At 54.4% G+C, this 16,740-nt stretch overlaps 2 protein-coding genes and 1 pseudogene across 2 annotated transcripts; 2 read left to right on the plus strand and 1 right to left on the minus strand.

The window, feature by feature from the left end:
* The first annotated feature begins 36 nt into the window (after positions 1–36).
* LOC113147289 lies at positions 37–3,233 on the plus strand (annotated as a pseudogene).
* A 738-nt stretch (positions 3,234–3,971) lies between these two features.
* Positions 3,972–9,468, minus strand: LOC34620650. Its single transcript, XM_026337365.1, has 9 exons — positions 9,163–9,468; positions 8,664–8,961; positions 7,717–8,224; positions 6,714–7,630; positions 5,613–6,317; positions 5,169–5,281; positions 4,821–5,028; positions 4,531–4,763; positions 3,972–4,316 (listed from the first exon to the last, which is right to left on the minus strand). The coding sequence occupies exons 1-9, from the start codon at positions 9,466–9,468 to the stop codon at positions 3,972–3,974; spliced, it is 3,633 nt and encodes a 1,210-aa protein (XP_026193150.1).
* Positions 9,469–10,940: 1,472 nt separating this feature from the next.
* Positions 10,941–14,212, plus strand: LOC113147292. The gene is made up of 5 exons (XM_026337375.1): positions 10,941–11,274; positions 11,335–11,379; positions 11,413–11,696; positions 11,829–13,964; positions 14,189–14,212. Exons 1-5 carry the CDS (start codon positions 10,941–10,943, stop codon positions 14,210–14,212), a joined length of 2,823 nt encoding a protein of 940 aa, XP_026193160.1.
* The last annotated feature ends 2,528 nt before the right edge of the window (positions 14,213–16,740 follow it).

Raw genomic sequence — 16,740 nt, forward strand, 5'->3', positions numbered from 1 at the left:
CACTGCCTCTTTCATGTACTTTTTCTCATTAATGCGATGTGGAGAAACTACTTTTCCATTCTTGGCATTGAATGTGCCATGTTGGGTTGCGATGCACATGGCCAAGTTTCCATGGTTAACTGCGATTTACGTTATCTTTTATCAGTTCAACTAGAGCTATTCTGTGTTAACAAGGTGGGAGCTGAGAAACTCGCAATTTCCTGAGCTGCCAAGAAACTCGGGTTAGTGCAATTCCGCGTGCCAACCCTAGTATATCCCGTCCAATGCTTCAAGTGTAGCTCCACTCGCATACGTCCTGCTACAGAGAGCTGTCCCAAACAAGAAATAGCTGTCTTTCGGCTGCAGAAGAATCTTCTGAACACGCCTATTGATTTGCAATGACACCTTCATGCCGGGGACGTAGGATGGTAAGTGGCTATGACACTCATGGATCCAAACACCCCAATCGCAAATCGCCCTAATGGTCAAATGCTTGTTCCCACATCCCCCAGGGCTATAGTGAAGTATTTTGTTTGCTTTTCGGGAAGGAAAGTGTTTGTAGTGTAACCGCGGATTGAGTAGCAACACATGCTGATACACTCTGAGCAAGCATTTGTTTTTCTATTTTTTGCGACTTCTTCAGTCGGATTCGTAGAGATAAACGTTCTCTGCAGTGCATTCAAAACTTACATGATCGCAGCAACTGTTTAGCCTTGTACTGCTCCCAGGTCCACCCTGTACCTTACAAAGACATGCCACTACAGCTGCCATTTCCTGCTGCAGGAGGGGTTGCGTAATCACTCAAGCTACTTCAGTATCGCAGTAACTCATCTGTTCTCTACCTTGCGCATATTTGTCTGTGGAGTAACCGTCTGGACAGTCCGGCTGGCTCTTTTTTCTGGCGACGCCCCGCCGTTCGCCCTCGTCTTGATACCGTTGAAGTTGATTGGCTCCTGTTGGCATTACTGATCCCCTATGATAGCTTTACTATATGTGGAAAGGTGTATCGTGCTAGCCACTCATTGGCAATGTCATTGCACATTGTGCAATTTTGAGAGGGGTGCCACTAGAGGTTGCCCTTTTTGAGTTGCCTCCTTGTGTCTAAATGCTGGTGCGTGGTATTTACCAGCAGTGACTGCCTGAGAGGCCGACGACACTCCTAAGCGACCAGCATCTCCGTCAGGCCCGTAAAACAGCGCCATGACGTGCATATTTCATGTTGTCTTCGCCGGAAGCCGAACAACCAAGAGGCACACTACTTGTGCATTGGGCCACAGATCCCCCCTGTGCTTGGGCATCTCCATAGAGGAGGGCTTGGCTCCTGTCAGATTCAATTGGCTAACTTCCTAAAAGCTAGAAGCATCTGTGTATACAGCTAGGGCGAAATGGACAACTGCAAAAGGACATTGGAAAGCTTTTAAATTGCTTTGCGATCAGCATCGCAAAGTTGTTAAATTCGAACAACCAAGTCGGGTTCCATGGGGCGCCGGTTGTTAAGATTTTGGATGCGAGCTCGTTCGCTGTATATTGGTCCCCGAGGAAGAAGTTGTTTGATCCGAAATCAGCGTGGAAGACGCCAGAAAAGTGCGTCCTGTGGAAAAGTCCCTTGCAATATCTGTTCAGACCCATGTCGATACTTCAGAACCCGTCCAGTGGCAGCTGAGGTGTGTACTTATGTCCAGGACTGACCCTGATGTAAGATCCTTCCGGTTCTACCGTATTCGCACGCCAAAGGTAAACTTAAAGGACGCACAGAAGCAAATAAACTCAGCTAGCCGGGGTCATGCCTATGGCAGCCAGCACCTGGACGCTACAGGAGAGTCTCTGGGTGTGGCTGCAGCTTCGTCGCCCGCTGATCTACTTGTAGAATGCGTCGTACTGATCGAAGTGCGCGACATCCAGGAGAATGCTTTGCGGGAAGGATGCTACTGCCAGCTTCATGCTACTTAGAAGTAGACGGTGCACAGACAACAAGCAAGCTGTACCTATCTTTTGTGGAATAGGCACAGAGAATAGACGGGACGATCGAAACACAACCTTAGCTACGTGGAGAGACATCTGAATCCCTGTGCCTATGTCAAGCTATTTACCGGATCGCGTGCCGCTGTAGCAATACATTTCGACGCGAAACATGTTATCTGCTCATGAATGCCACCGTGGATGATTCCATGTGCTCACACGCGAAATCCCCGATAGACGTGGCCGATGTAAGGTTGCCTTGGGGGCTGGCATGGCCAGCCACATTGGCATCTGTAGAGTTGGCCTTTGCATACGCAAGACACCAGCACATGTTGGCACTACAAGAATACGCCCAGCGCCGCCGTCAAGGGATATCAGGGCTTCCCCGTGAGTTGCAGGACATGTTAGGGATCAGAGCCTCTCCACTTTCAAGCGAGGAAGAGAGTGATTTCCCAGCATTGCTGTTTGCACAGCTCCTTGATCGCCGTCACTTTGTCACCTAGGGAAAAACACCAAAAGGGGACAAAAAAAGGAAGCAAAGTTCTTCGCAGGCTTGGTAACCGAAATTGTGGATAGACATACTGTCTGCCTGGTACCAGTGCTGTCAGACGAACAAGTATGGATTCATATTGCTTCCCATGCAAGGCATTGTCACTCTACAGTAAAGGGTGCTGTGAGCATATCAGCCAAGGCTATTATCGATTGCGCTTGTGGCCCAAAACTAGAGCTTGTCGGGGAAGAGAGGATGGGCACACATGAGGCCACACACAACTACTGCATCCTCACACAGCTGTACGGCATTGACGCCCCAGAATTACCCATCGAAGCAATAGAACAAAGCACGAGAGAGCATTTTGCGACTAGTGAGACCAGCTTGTACGGCGGCCATCCTTTGAATAAGGGATGCCAAATATTGGGAGCTGCCACGAGGTGAGCGCTGGCCGAAATGCTCCTAGGGAGGATTGTTCTGGTGCACACAATATAGACACTATTGTAATACATCGGTGGCATGTATACTAGTACCTGGAGTGTCTGATCGTTTGTCGGACGGAACTAAGAAATACCTTGCATATATCTCGGACATTGTCCAATGCACAAAGGCCGCTAACTTCCCGACATTGCCAGCTTTAGACGACCTCAAAAGCCCCGCGCGCTCCAAATTTTTGGCAAGCATGATGTGGCGATCTGGAGGAACCCAAGCACAGCCTCAAATATTGCGTGGCCCATTCAGGCCAAGACGAATCGAATGCAGGATTTGGTGGATGCCAACGAGGAGATGCTACACCGAGGCATGACAGCTGTTCGCGGGGGACAGCATTTGAACAACATTGGCAGGGATTAGTAGAAACACATTATTAGTCTGGAGTGGAGGGCAAAGCACCAACGATGCGGATGGTGGTGGCTGCCTGCTTTCTATCCAGTGAGCCCATGCAAATACAGACAAGCTTTTGTGAAATAGCCGTGCAAAAACGCGTTGCCCCTCGCAGAAACACAAGGTGTCCAACGAGAAACGAGGCCGGTGTCTCGAAATCCTGCTGTATCCAGTAGCAGGTAAGGTCAGCCTTAGTGTCAGCTGAATGAGGCGAGCCGTCGTGTGTTCCTGTAGAGTAACTGTAGCGAATGATGCTATGCTGCATAGAATTTTCACTTCGCTAGTAAAAATCAATGAAGTTTGATTGGTGAATCGACGAAAATGCGCTGCTGCTCGTATTTATCTTCATAGGGAGTAGCGTTGGCTCAAGATAAGAAGACTTAGCTTTGTGTGCATGTGCGGTAGGTGCTATGTGCAGCCAGCTGTGAAAGCTTATAGTGCTTAGAAGGTACGTTTACGCGTACCCTATCTGCCCACTGCCTCTTGTGAGGGGACCTCGAAGGGTTGCGGTTAGGGGAACGAAGGATTTCATCAGAGAAATAGTTGAGAACTTCCTGTTAGGTTGCTTTGGGTCTAGAGTTAAGTGTCTCCCTACTGAGACCTTAGAAAGTTGAGCAGAGTGTGATTTGCCGACAAGCGCTTTGGTAGATCGCCTGAGCAGCTAATCTTGCTGGCTCTGTAGTGGGAGGGGAAGGAAGAGCTCATGGGCGGTTGTAGCTCCAAGGCCCCCAGCAAGTCGAATAAGATTCTCGTCAGGGTCAGTCTCTAGAACCGGCAGGAATTCTTCATTCATGTAGTTATAAAAGCTCCTTGGCTTCCGAATCGCGCCTGAGGGATATGCTTGGCTGTAGGATGGACGCGTGCCCACTAAGTTGGGGGCAGCTCCTGATTCTACAAGAGAACTGTCTATCAGCTGCTGCCCGACCTCGTCTGCGAGTTTGTCAACTCGATCGTATTCATCCTGATCCAAAGGATGCAGCTGCGACTGAGGCAAGTCTTCCGGAGCCTGCCAGCGCAAAGTACATGTGCACCAGCAGTGTCGTAATGGATAGCTTCAGAGCTAGGAAGCGACCTCAAGGGAGACTTTGACTAGCAGTGCTGCCTGCCAGCATGCATGCATGACAGGACTTTGAAGGGGAGCCCTGAACCCAAGCCCCTCTAAGACCGCTCTGTGTCGACAAGCGGGCATGCGGACACACAGATAAAATGTTGCGGCTTACCCCCGTGATCTCCTCTTCAGCTGCAGAGAGCTGCAGCTGCTGTGGCCTCCTTTGGCTCCTCCGATACTGCTCTCGTTGCTGTTGCTGCCGCTGCCACTGCTCTAGTGAAGGCGCGCGCTGTTGGGGGCGCAGCTGCAGCCGCAGACGGCTGTGTAGCCTCAGCAGCTGCATCAAGGGAGACTCTGAACGCCCTCTCTCTCCGCTTCCAAAATCCGCGAAGCCCGGATCCCCGTCTTGGCCTTCATTCTTTAAGATTGCCACTTTCGCAGGGGACGCCTCTTTTTTAAAGCGCGGAGACGCCGTGGGGTCAGTGTGGCTGCCCTGCATCGCATCCTCCCCAACTGGACCGTGACGTCTCAGACCGTCGAGGATCTTCCGGCGAAGCAACTGGAATGCCTGCAAGAGCCCACGAACCTCTTCTGGAAGCTCGGATTTTGCTATGCGTGCAGCCACGACCTCATCGGACACGTCCGCAGTGGCAAGGAATCTTGCAAATGCCTGCTCATGCGACACATACGCAGCGAGTCCTTGCTGAACACAGCGCATGAGACCAAGCTCAGGCTGCTGGTTCCTGCCGGGTGTTACCCGAAATTATTCCTGATAAACGCTGCAAAGGACCACAGGAGGCCGAAACGCACTTTGGGATAGTCGCTTGTTTTCAGTAGCTGAAGTGCAGTACGCAGCTTATTGGTGTACATCCTCACAAAACTGGGCCTCAGCTGGTGCAGCCGATCAGGCATTGCCACCCAACCTGACCACAGAAAAGGTACAAGCACGCAACCCCCCCCACACACATAAACACCCCCCGCCACACACACTCACGTACTCACACACACACAAGGCACTGCATATTACGACCCCCCCTGTGTATCGGCTCAAAAAACAGTGTGTCTGCATAGAGCAAGACTTAGAGAGTGCGGTGGGTATTTTCTTGAGTATAAATGGCAGCCCCTGCACACTTGGGCAAGTACTCAAAGCCACCACGGCAAACATGACCTCTGCGAGAGCACCCTCTCTTCCCTCCCCCTCCCCCTTCCTACTGTTTTCCCCCAAGTCTTTCCTTTGGCCCCCTCTCGCCTCACTCGTGAGGTCTTCGAAGGGTTTCCCCCGGGGATCACAAAGAGGTGTATACTTGCTGCTGGTGGAAGCAGCGCCTTCTTCTTGGCGTCGCAGCCGCAAAAGCTGCCTGTAGAAGAAGGGCCCCAAGAGCTGACAGAGGCGGACTTCTCGATGCAGCCAGTCTCCTTTTGCCCACCACAGGGGCTGCACAGGAATTCGATGCAGTGGCGGCCGAGTGCCGTCTTGTTTGCGGGAAGAAGGCCTGTTGCCTCTCCCTGTCAGTTGTTTTGACGGCTCAGAGTCACCCTTGGACCTTCCCTCTGAGCCGTCCTCGCTGCCCTGCTGCTCCTGCAGGCGCTTTCGTGTGGCTTGCTCCCGAGCTAAGTCATCTTGATATCGTTGAATGTGCCGCAGCAATTGCTGGTGCTCTTCGTGCTGCTCTGCTAGCTGGCGCTGCTCGTAAATGCGGAGGACGGGGGCGAGATGCGGAACGGGCATATCATTTAGCAGCAAGTGAGCGACTTCCAGTGGGACTGCGGGGTAGATGGAGAGCCACAAAAGTGCCGAGTAATCGACCTGCGGCTGTCCTTGGCTACCGGGTACGCCGTCTCTACGGCAGCTGATGCCACTGACGCCCCGCCAACGCACAGGGGGCCTCCCGAGAGGCCCCTCCAGTCCCTCAACTGACGAAAAGTAGAGACGCAGGACGTCGTCACGCACGTTCCAGTCTGCACAGCCAAAAAAGCAGAGAAGCACAGCACAGAAAAATCAGGACTGTCAAGCCTTCCCTCCCTTCTTTCCCCCTTTCGCGAAACTGCGTCCCGCAAACAGCGCCCACCAGTTCATGCATGCGCTGCAACCTCATAGAAGGCCTTGCCCCGCCGCCGCTCTACAACCCTTGACACTTATTCAGGAGCATTCGCTCAATGTAAAAGTCCCAATGTTTGCAGAGCACTGTAGGTAGAGGCCTCCACGCAGAGAATCAGATGCTGCGAGATGCGGGAAGGCTGCATTCCCAGTCCAGCGACGCAGCAGCCGTACGGATGTATGTATGTGTATGCATACGAACAATTCCCGATCCTGCACACTGGCCTGTTGGGCCTCATGTGAAGCTTATCGCTTACCTTTTCGGACACGCATGAAGGCTTCTAGCTCCCGCACGGGCAACAAAGCCAACGCGCCGACGGCGTCTTCCTGCGTGGTATCGGGGTAGCTGTGGAGATGGGCATGGTACGCATGCAGGTGGGGGTGTTGCTGGAGGAGCTGCTGCAGCGCCGCCAGCTCGGCCTCCCGCTTCTGTGGCAGCACTTTCTGCACGAGCGCCTCCTGCTGCACGAGGAGTTCCTCTTGCAGCAAGGGGTCACGCGAAGTTTGCTGCTCGAGTCTCAAGGCCCTCTCGGCGCGTTGGAAAAGGCGTGCGGCGTCATAAGCGGAGGCATGATCGGAGTCAGTGGGTGGAGTCTGTGCTGGCGCTGGAAGGGCATGTAGTCTCTCTGGAGGTCTCTCGGCAGTCTTCTCATCGTGAAGGTGACGATTCCCTTGCCCCTCCCCTGAGACCTTGACTGCGCTCGCGCTCAAAGACAACGAGGCACCTGGAAGAGGGGTGGAATTAGCATTGACTTTGCTCCCCAGGATGCCGCTCGCAGGGTGCCAGAAATCTTCAGCTCCCAGGACTTGCACTACAACCGCATCTCGCTGAGGCAGCCACCCCACAACGCGGCAGCTTAAGGCCCTTGTGCTGGGAGGTGCCCTCAGCCTCGAGGCTCCAGCAGCACGCCGAGAGAAAGGGCCTTCTGCGGCGACGGCTTCCCCCTTAGGCGGCACAGGCAATACCCAGGTGGCCGTTGGAGGAGACAGGAAGCGCAGCCAGCGAGAGACTTCCTGGTGGGCGCTGTCAGACAAAAGTGTCACACAGATCCACCAACGCACGACATGCCGCGGACAGACTGCGCTACCTTCAAAGGGGGCTTTTTCGGTGATAGGAAGAGCGCGAGAAGGAGGCTTTAAGCCAAGACAGCGGTCACCGTGTGGCGCTTGGACTCTGCAAGGACCAAGAAGAGGGAGAATGAGAGGGACGCTACAGGCCTGCCCCCTTGCCCCCGCACCCAGCCCTCTCTTTGAGCTCACAGGCGTTCTAATAGCGTATCTTGATCTTTTCCTGTCGCACGCTGAATGGATTCAACAAGAGCCGCCTCCTGGACAGAAGGAGCCAGTCGAGAAGAGAGTCGAGGGGAAGCCACGGACGGGGTATCTGCCTCAATCAGCGGCTGGACTGTAAGCTCTAGCACAGAGGGAGACCTTCTCGGAGCCTGCTGCCCTAAACGCTGTGGCTTCTGTTGCTGCTCCTCCTCCTGCAGCTGCATACCCAGGATGCGCATTTTGAGGGCGTCTCCAGGGTGCAAGGCCTTCCAGATGGAATCCGCCGTCTGCCCCTCTACGGCCCCTGGGAAATCTTTTTCAGAAAATCCGCGTCCTCCCTGCACGGGTGACATCGCAGAAGCCTCTTGCTGGGGCTGGCTCTGAGCCGAGAAAAGCCGCCTTGGAATTCGAACCTGAGGGGGAAGCAGCTGCTGCACTGCGGCAGGAAGCAACAGCTGCACGGTGGCCGTTGTTTCACTCTTGGAGATCACGTAACCTGCGTACATATATATATATATATACGCGCTTGGAGATCACGTAACCTGCGTACATATATATATACACGAGGCATCTCGTTCAATCTTGAAACGCACATTCCCCCATCTCACTTTCTCCCTACCCTCCTCACCCCGCTTCACTTTCCCCCTCCTTCACCTCTCTCCCTCCTTCACCTCTCTCCCTCCTTCCCCCCTCCCCGCCGCTTCCGCCGTACAGAACGGCTGCAGTAGTCCCGGCAGGCGTGCAAGAATTACAATCAGATAAAAATAAAAGACTCGAGCCAGTGGCGTGTTGCCCAGTGCCTCGAAGAGAGGGGTCCAGAAGAATAAAAGATGAGAACCTGACACGATCCCTGTTGCTACATGCGCAAGCCGAGAGGCCCTAAGCAGCACGTGCTTGGATGCTCCAGCCTCACGAGAGGCACAAAGAGTGCTTACCCTCGAGAGGATGCTGAGTCTCCCGCAACCACGATACCAGCTCAAGGCTTTCCTGCAAGAGGCCTTGCTTCGGCGGTGCATCGTGCAGCTGTTGTTGCAATTGTTGCTGTTGCTGCGGCCTTACGGCTCCTGATTTCTCCCTGAAGGTGGCTGGAAGCGGTGTCTGCTGCACGGCTTGCGAGAGCTGTCGGGGTGCTTGCTGCAACGGGGGGGACTGAGAGGCAATGCCGCTCGGTGGTTGCATCTTCTCAGCTGCCAAAAGCTTCTCAGAGGCCCCTCCTGAGAGGGATCCCGGCGGCTGCAGCATCGATTGATACACAGAGAGATGAAAAAGCTATTTTTCGAAAAGCAGCAGTCCTTCAAGGGGCAGTTCGTGCTGCCGCTCCGCACTTGCGTCTCAGCGGCCCTTACATCCAGAGGCTCCACATGTAGCTAAAGACACACACAACCAGAGAGTGGCATTTTGATTTTCGGTGCGACTACCCTATATGAGACGTACTGGGTGTCCTGCTTTCTTAGGAGTGCGTGAGCGGCGCTCGTCTTGCCGCTTTGAGGCAGTCGGAGTTGGCATATGATTTGGAAGGTCTTCGTTGCAGAGGAATCCACGCTTCTCAGAGATCCGTGCAGTGGGTGCTGCCTGGCCTCTGCTAGACCGTTGGGGGGCCCCCGCCTCCCGCTTCTCGACGCTTGCAGAGGCTGCCACTCTTCTCCGCACTGTAGCCTCCTCTTCTCCTTGGGGAGGCTCTGGAAAGCTCTCCTTCCTAAGGGCAGCAAGGCTTAGAGACGTCTCCCGTTTGCGAGCCATCAGAGCCAGCGAGGAGGCCACAGCCCTCCCTCGTAGACGCCCAGCAGTCTCGAGGCATGGCAGCACGAACGCGCACGGGGGCCCCAGGAAGGCAGCTGAGCCGCTGCGAGGGGTGCAAGCAGCAGTTATGACACCCAAAGCTCCGCTTCTAGGAGCTGTGAGCGACGTCGAGCAGCGGCCTATCGCGGGTAGCCGAGATGGAGCACTTGTCTGCTGCTGCTGCTGTAGCAGCGAAGCAACCTGAGTGGGCTCTGACAGCAGCACGTACAACACAAAGAAAAATGCGCGCTGGCAGGCAAAGCGCTGCAGCAGATGCTGGCTCAGTAGCTTCATGGCAACTGCGGCAGCTCGCAGGCCGTCGCCGCACTTCGGAGCCTCGCGGCAGCCAGCATCCAGGAGCCTGAGTTTTCCAGTCTGCCTTCTAATTAGGTTGAGCCTTAGCGGGAGGCTTGGGGGAGGGAAGGCGCTTGGCTGCGTGTGCCGGCTGTCCGTCAGAGCTGTCGGCATGAGACAGAAAGCCCTCCCTCAGCAGCCATCTCTGCGACGCCAGTGCTGGGCAGCCCTCCTGCCTCCCGCAGGCTCGGGAACGACGCTCCTCCTCCTGTGTGGAAGACTATCTGACTCAAGTGCAAAGACACGACCGGTAGAGCCCACTGGACCCCTACTGCTCGGGGGCCCTTGCTGCAAGGCCCCTGCTCGTTGTGTCTGCCGCAGGAAGCATCTGGGAAATCGAGTACCGGGACGCAAAAAGTGCTTTAATTCAATTATTAAACGATTCTAGAGGTATTATTATTAGCCTGATAAGGGCTTTTGAAGGTCCTTCGTACAGTGAGGGCCCAGTGTACCGAGGAACCCGGAGACCCTTTGTTAGGGCCCCTAGGATCAGCATGTAGGGGGCCCCTCCCCCCGGCGGACCGCTTGGACGCGTCAGGGCGTGCGATCTTCTAGAAAATACCCCTCCATTTGGTGCCACTCTGCATTTTAATAATTATGCGGGCAAATTTCATGACTTTAGGGTAAGTGTTTTGTATTTTCCGGAGTGCAACGCAACAGGCTCTTGCGCAGTAGTGCGCAGCAAAATCATCTTCGACCGCGCCACGCCCTCCTCGCCAATGCTGAATAGTGGCGAGGCGAGCTCTCAGCCTTCTGCCTCAGACCCTCGATTGCAAGCAAAATACCCTTTAGAAACAACTAAATACAAACGGAAATTGGAGTTGCAACCTTGATGGTGCTGTTTTTCCTCGGAGTGTGTGGGGTTTAGTGCATAGACCACCTAGAGCAGAACCCGCTGACCACCGCCTTGCAGCCGAGCACCTCCTTGGGCGTCCTTTTTTAGGATCCTTTGTCTTGTTTTGGGCATCGCTATGTAAGAAAAGGTCAGGCTGCTAGTCCTAACGCTGGTTTTTCACTTTTACCTCAGAACACCCTGACAGCCGAATTTCGCCCCCAGCAGAACGCCACTGAAACAGACAATGGCAGAGGACCTTGCGTCCTGGCTCTTAGAAGGGACGCCGAGTTGGATTCGGCAGGGTGTGCAACCCGAGGCGCTCCGCAGAAATTCTCCTAGCGGGCTCTGTGAGGACGGCCTTGCAGCCTCTAGTGGGAGCACACACGACCAAGGGACCCTCCTTGACCAGTGGCTAGCTAAGCAACGAGGTGATCAAACCGCTTTTGGAGGCCGCCCCTCCTTTTTCTCGCCTAAATTGCGTTCTGCGGCAACACGCAACACTGCAGAAAACCCTAAGGAACGCCAAGCAACACCCAATGCGGAGGGCTGGGCTGCACCCCTCACAGCAGCTTGTTGCTGCAGCTACAGCTCCGATCCGGCTGCGCCTTTGACAGCAGCAGCAACACCAAGAACGGCAGCAACAGCAGCAGTACTGGGCGGTGATGCTTCTTCTTCTGCTGCTTGTCTGAAGCGGGAAGAGGGCGGGAGGCAGGGAGCCCTAGGATCTGTCGGATGGAAATTGCAGCTCTTTAAAGCGGCAGTTGGAATTCGAAAGAGACGCGAAGAATACGAAACAAGGCGGCGGAGGAGCCTGTTAGCGTTTATGACCCGAATGACGCAGCAGATCTCTGACACCCCCCCGACAGATACAGGAGCTTTGGGGGAGGTTTTCCAGAAGAAACCCACGACTGGACATGTTCTAGTAAACGCAGAGAACGCTGCCCCCACGCCACTTCGCGTATCGCCTTCATACAAGTGGCCAAACGCCACGAAAGAGATTGCCGGCTCTCGGGGGTCAGAGAGGCGCAGCAGCTGTCTTACGGTGCGCAGGCCGTCAACCCTTCCTGCCTCAGGCTGCATCTCGTCGGGGAGGAAGAAAGAAAGCCTCCTTCGTCGATTTCTTTTGTTACAGCGGCAGCAGCTACTTTCGGCTCACAGGTTGCGCTTGCTGCCTGCGAATCTGCAGGTGGAGGCCCTCTTGGGGGAGGGGGCGAGTGGGCGTGTTTGGCGTGTTCGGCACAAGCAAACGGGGTCAGTCTTCGCACTTAAAGTTATTCGGAAAGGAAAGGGGGGACCATGCAGTAGCGCTTGCGCTCGGCTATACGCGGAGCGTCATGTTTTGATTAGGGGAGGGCTGTCTAGACACCTCGTACAGCTGCATGCGGCGTTCCAGGACGAGCAGCACGTGTTTCTGATGCAGGAGTGGGCCCCTGGACCGTCCTTGCGGGCCCTCGTGCAGAATCGGGGGCCCCTGCCAGAAGAGGAGGCGCGGCGATATGCGGCTCAGTTGGCACTGGCGATCCATGCCATACACAGGCTGGGCTTTATACACAGAGATATAAAGCCGGAAAATTCAATCCTCGATAAACACGGGGACCTCAAGCTCATAGATTTGGGCCTTGCGGCAAGGCCAAACTCGAAGGCCTTCCCTTCAAGCCCTGGAGATTTCTACGCGAGGAAGAGTCCGCTGTGGGCAACCACGCCGACAGATCCTAATGCTGCTCTTGAGTGCTGCAGTGTTTCCTCCCCAGGGGGAAGCAGCGGCAGTGTCGACAGCTCTGTGCCTCTCTCACCGATAGCGGCTATCGGAGGAAGCACCGAAAGGGCCGCGGGGGAGCGCCAAGACTTCACGCCAAAGACAGAGGCCTCACGCACGGAGGAGGAGGGCTCTCGGGAGGCGTCTCCTACTACTACGCCCGAAGCATCTGCAGGCAGCGAGCGAATGTCTCCAGAAGACCCCCCCGAGTCCTTTGCTGCCTGGCGGCTGCGGCAGTTGTGGGCAGAAGGTGCGCGTTCTGCTGTCGGCACTTTGCACTACATGGCCCCTGAGGTGGCCTTAAACATTAGGCACTCTGAAGCACCCATGTCCACGGGAAACCCCGGATATGGAAAGAAAGCCGATTGGTGGAGTTTTGGTGCGGTTCTCTTCGAGTGTCTCTTTGGACACCCTCCCCTAGCTCGGTTCAACTTAGCCGAAATGCTGGCTCGCAGCAAGCAGCCCAAGGAGCGGCGGCCTCATCTGCTGTTGTATCGGCAGGAGCGTGTGTCTCAGGAGTGCCTCAACTCAACAGCAGCAGGGAGGGAGGCCAGTGGGCTTATTACCACTGTGCTCGCAGGGAGCCCCCGATCCCCTACTGAAAGGTCCACAAACGATTCACTTGCGGGCGGAGGAGAGGACGGAGCAGGTGCTGTGGGCAACGCCACCACTGCATCCGACGGCTTGCCCTTGTCGTGTGAGCTGATCAGCAACCCCGAGCTGCTGCTATGCACGTTGCGCAGCTGGCGGCAGCACCTGCGTATCCCTCCGTCCCCCTTTGTCGTTTCTAAGGGGCACGAAGCCTCGAAAAAGCCTCCTCGGGGAGGCAATAATGAACGTGTAATCTCCTCGGAGGCAGTAGACCTCCTGTGCAACCTTCTGTGCGAAGAAGAACGCCGATTCGGCTTCAGCCGTATACGGCAGCACCCTTGGTTCAAGTCCATCAACTGGGAAGAGGAGGGAAGGCCTCCAGAAACGCAGCGCAATCCAAGGGCGATTCAAGTATGCTCGCGAATAGACAGGCGAAGGAGGCCCTCTCGAGGCACCAATTCCTATCAAAGCTCTTCTGCTCTTCCCTGCATTACGGGGGCCATTGCAGAGACTCTGGGCAGACAAGGTGGGGGTGAGACGAGCACCTTGCCGCTGACCATCGCTTCGCATGCTGCTGGTGGTGCTGCTGCTGCTCATTCAGAAAAAGGAGCGAGGAACTTCCTAACACATTCCAAACGAGGGGAGACAGCACATACAAGGGCTGATCAGACAACCCCTTGGTCAAAGTCGAGTAGTTCCTTTCGTGAATGTACTTCAACCTCCACACTTAGTTACAACAGTGGTGGGGTTAGGGCCAGTGCCTCAAATTTCAACAGCTCGCAGACGGCCCCTGTGGGCTCGGGTGGGGGCGAGGACGATACAGCGGGGAAGGAGGCTCCATGGACGCACAGACACTCAGACGGCGGGGAGGCCTCCCCTACATTCTGCTCTTGTGAAGGTACAAGAGACTATGAAACCCAAGCCAACAAGTGGTTGCTCGATCTCCGCTTCCTCGGCTTCGAGTTCGACCGGCGCAGAAGGGAAGCGGCAGGAATTGCAAATAGACTGCGCACTGCGTACGACGAGGGTCAAGAGACACGCATCTGCACCCTAGGGGCTGCAGGAGGCAAGCAGAGGCCTCACGACATGCCCCGGAAGCCCAGAAGACTCCTAGATATCTAAAATATCTTTCCGCTTCTTCTTAGGGTCCACTTGAGGGGAGTGCCTAAGCTTCCACGCATCGGGGAGCTGCTGGAGGGCGGTCAATAAGAGGCACCATAGAGAAGGGGGGAGCTGGCCGCTCGAAAAGCGCAGAAGGAGGTTCAAGAGGTAAAAACTCCTCAGCTGTGTCTTGCGCGTAAAATGATGCACATCTTTCTGGCTTTGGCTACCCCGTTCTCCTATTGCCTCCCACGAGCTCGAATACTGCAAAGAGTAGGGTTGCCCTATGCGTAACTGTCTGTATATACCTACATATATGAGGGAGTAGGGCTCTTTGCCCCGTAGTTCGTTTCAGTAGCAGTGCGTTCAGCCTTATGAATAGCGAGAACAAACAATATTATGTAGAGTAAAAAAATAATTTTGCCAGGATGTAAGAGAAGCTTTGCAACTGTGGTCAGCAGAGTAAAAATACATCTTAAGGGCCTCAGCGCCCACTGCATGCCCCTTCAGCACCACCCAGAGCAGGGGCATTATCCTTTCAGGGTCAACGTAATGCCCGCACTCCCCCCATAAGGAAGCAGGCTACGGAAAACCCTTTACGCCGCCCGTAGTTCTGTATGCAGCTCAGGCTTGTAGAGCGAGGCCGAGCATAGATGCACTCGAACAGGGCAAAGAAAAACCGAGGGGCAGAAAAGTTGAGGGCATTAAAACGCATTACATGGTCAGCTCACAGTTTACCTTCTAGCTTCCTGTGACTTGTGGGAGGTTCCAATGAAAAAAAAAATCCATTGCACACCCTCAACAGATGTCCAGGGCAGTCTGTCTATTCTCGCAAGCTAATGGGGGAGGGAGGGGTGGGGGGGAGATGCAAGCCGTTGATACCCAAGGCGTCCGGCTTTCATGGCCATAATGTAACGCTCAATCTATGACTCCGTAGAACATCTAGCTTCAGACTCATGACACGATTCATAAAGAAGCTAATAAGCGTCTGTCAGAAAAGGTGTCTTCCTTTCTGCCCGCACACATGAGGATTTGACATTAGGGGAAGGGGAAGCTAGGGTGCTCCTTGCGGCATCCTTTTTGAAAGTCCGCGCATACCCCGCAGTTTACACAAAGCATTCAGCGCACACGCACTGAAGGTAACAAATAACAGGCACGGAGAGTAAAATACTAATCGATTCTTCACTTATTCTCAGTTAAATGTAACTAGTATAGAAGAAAGTGCCAATGTATAGCTCAGCCCGCTACACGCGGTTTCAAAGTAGCATGTGGGCATCAGTGTGCCTAGCCAGGGAAGTCCTCCTCATGAGAAAAGCAGTCGAGGACGCCGCTGATATATGTGAGCCATAATGGCACTCTATTTGCCATGCAGTCATGTAGCCAACTAGACAGCTACCTAGCCTAAATCAAGATGATGTCAAAAGTATCGGTGCTGCATTGCCAGCTGCTGCACTCACTACCTCCCTTGCTTTTCGAGAAGCCATATAGAAAGTATTTGTGAGTCTCCTTGGTTTTCCTCAGCCCAAAGAGCCCCTTGCCACACTCCACCTTGTGTTCCAGCACCTGTGGGTCAGGCAAGATGTTCGCAAGTAGGCCTACGTTGGAATGTTCACAGAAGCTTCTTACATCTAAAATACGCAAAAGTACTCATCGGCAGCAGGCGGTACAATTTCTGATACACAAAACGGTCAACGACTTCCAAGAATGCTCATTGCATGAGTGGAAGTGGAGAGCCTTATCAGGCAACCAGTTGGACACATTTCATAAGAGGAGATATCAGGGTGTTACTACTAGGTGGTTTAATGTATGTGGAACGCTGGCTTTTTCGTGTGGGTGCCTGCAATGGCAAGGCACAAAGGAGGAAGCCCAGGACCTTTCTCTAAGCTCTTCCTATGAGTGGCTGTGTCCAAGGTTTTTCCTGGCAGTCTCCAAAGGAGGGGAGTTGCTTAGTCTGTTCCGCTTTCTGCGTAGGGCGCCTCCCCCCCTAGTTTTGTATTGATATGTATTGCGACTGTCTTGTCGCCTAGTGGCCCACTGGAGGTTATTCCTACGTTTTCTCCGGGGTATCATAAAACCCTTTATGAATTTGAAATGACGAAATACGGCGCAAGTTACACCAACTCATGATGGGCGAATGTTGCCATGGCGCACCGCCGAGCTGCTGTCCTACACCGAATGGGAGCCAGCGGCTGTCTGCTGCCGCTACTATTGGACTAAACCCTCAGTTGCTTTGCATGCGCCTTTCTATACAATGTCAATCATAATTTCAAGTCTGAGTACACTGCGAACCACCGCTGCTCACTCAGTGCCCCCCCAGTCCGCACGCTACAATTCCCCTACTGCGCTCTGCTATCCTACTGCTGTCTGACGCGGGTACGGCTCCCTCATTAGGTGGTTGTATACCAAGAGAATTCTACGTAATTTTATTTCGTCGGCCGTGATTCATTTACCACACGGGCCTCGCTAGGGGCCCCCGAGCCGCCTCCGTAATCTGCCTTCGCTGCTTGCCTCGACCGCTGCCGCAACTCTTGTATTCCCAGCGCCTGCTTTCCTCCCTTCCGCCTCGACAGTTGCAGGAGGCGCCAAGAGTGTTACA

Source organism: Cyclospora cayetanensis, unplaced genomic scaffold, assembly GCF_002999335.1.
Source record: "Cyclospora cayetanensis isolate NF1_C8 unplaced genomic scaffold, CcayRef3 CcayRef3_contig_10, whole genome shotgun sequence".
NCBI classification, from domain to species: Eukaryota; Apicomplexa; class Conoidasida; order Eucoccidiorida; family Eimeriidae; genus Cyclospora; species Cyclospora cayetanensis.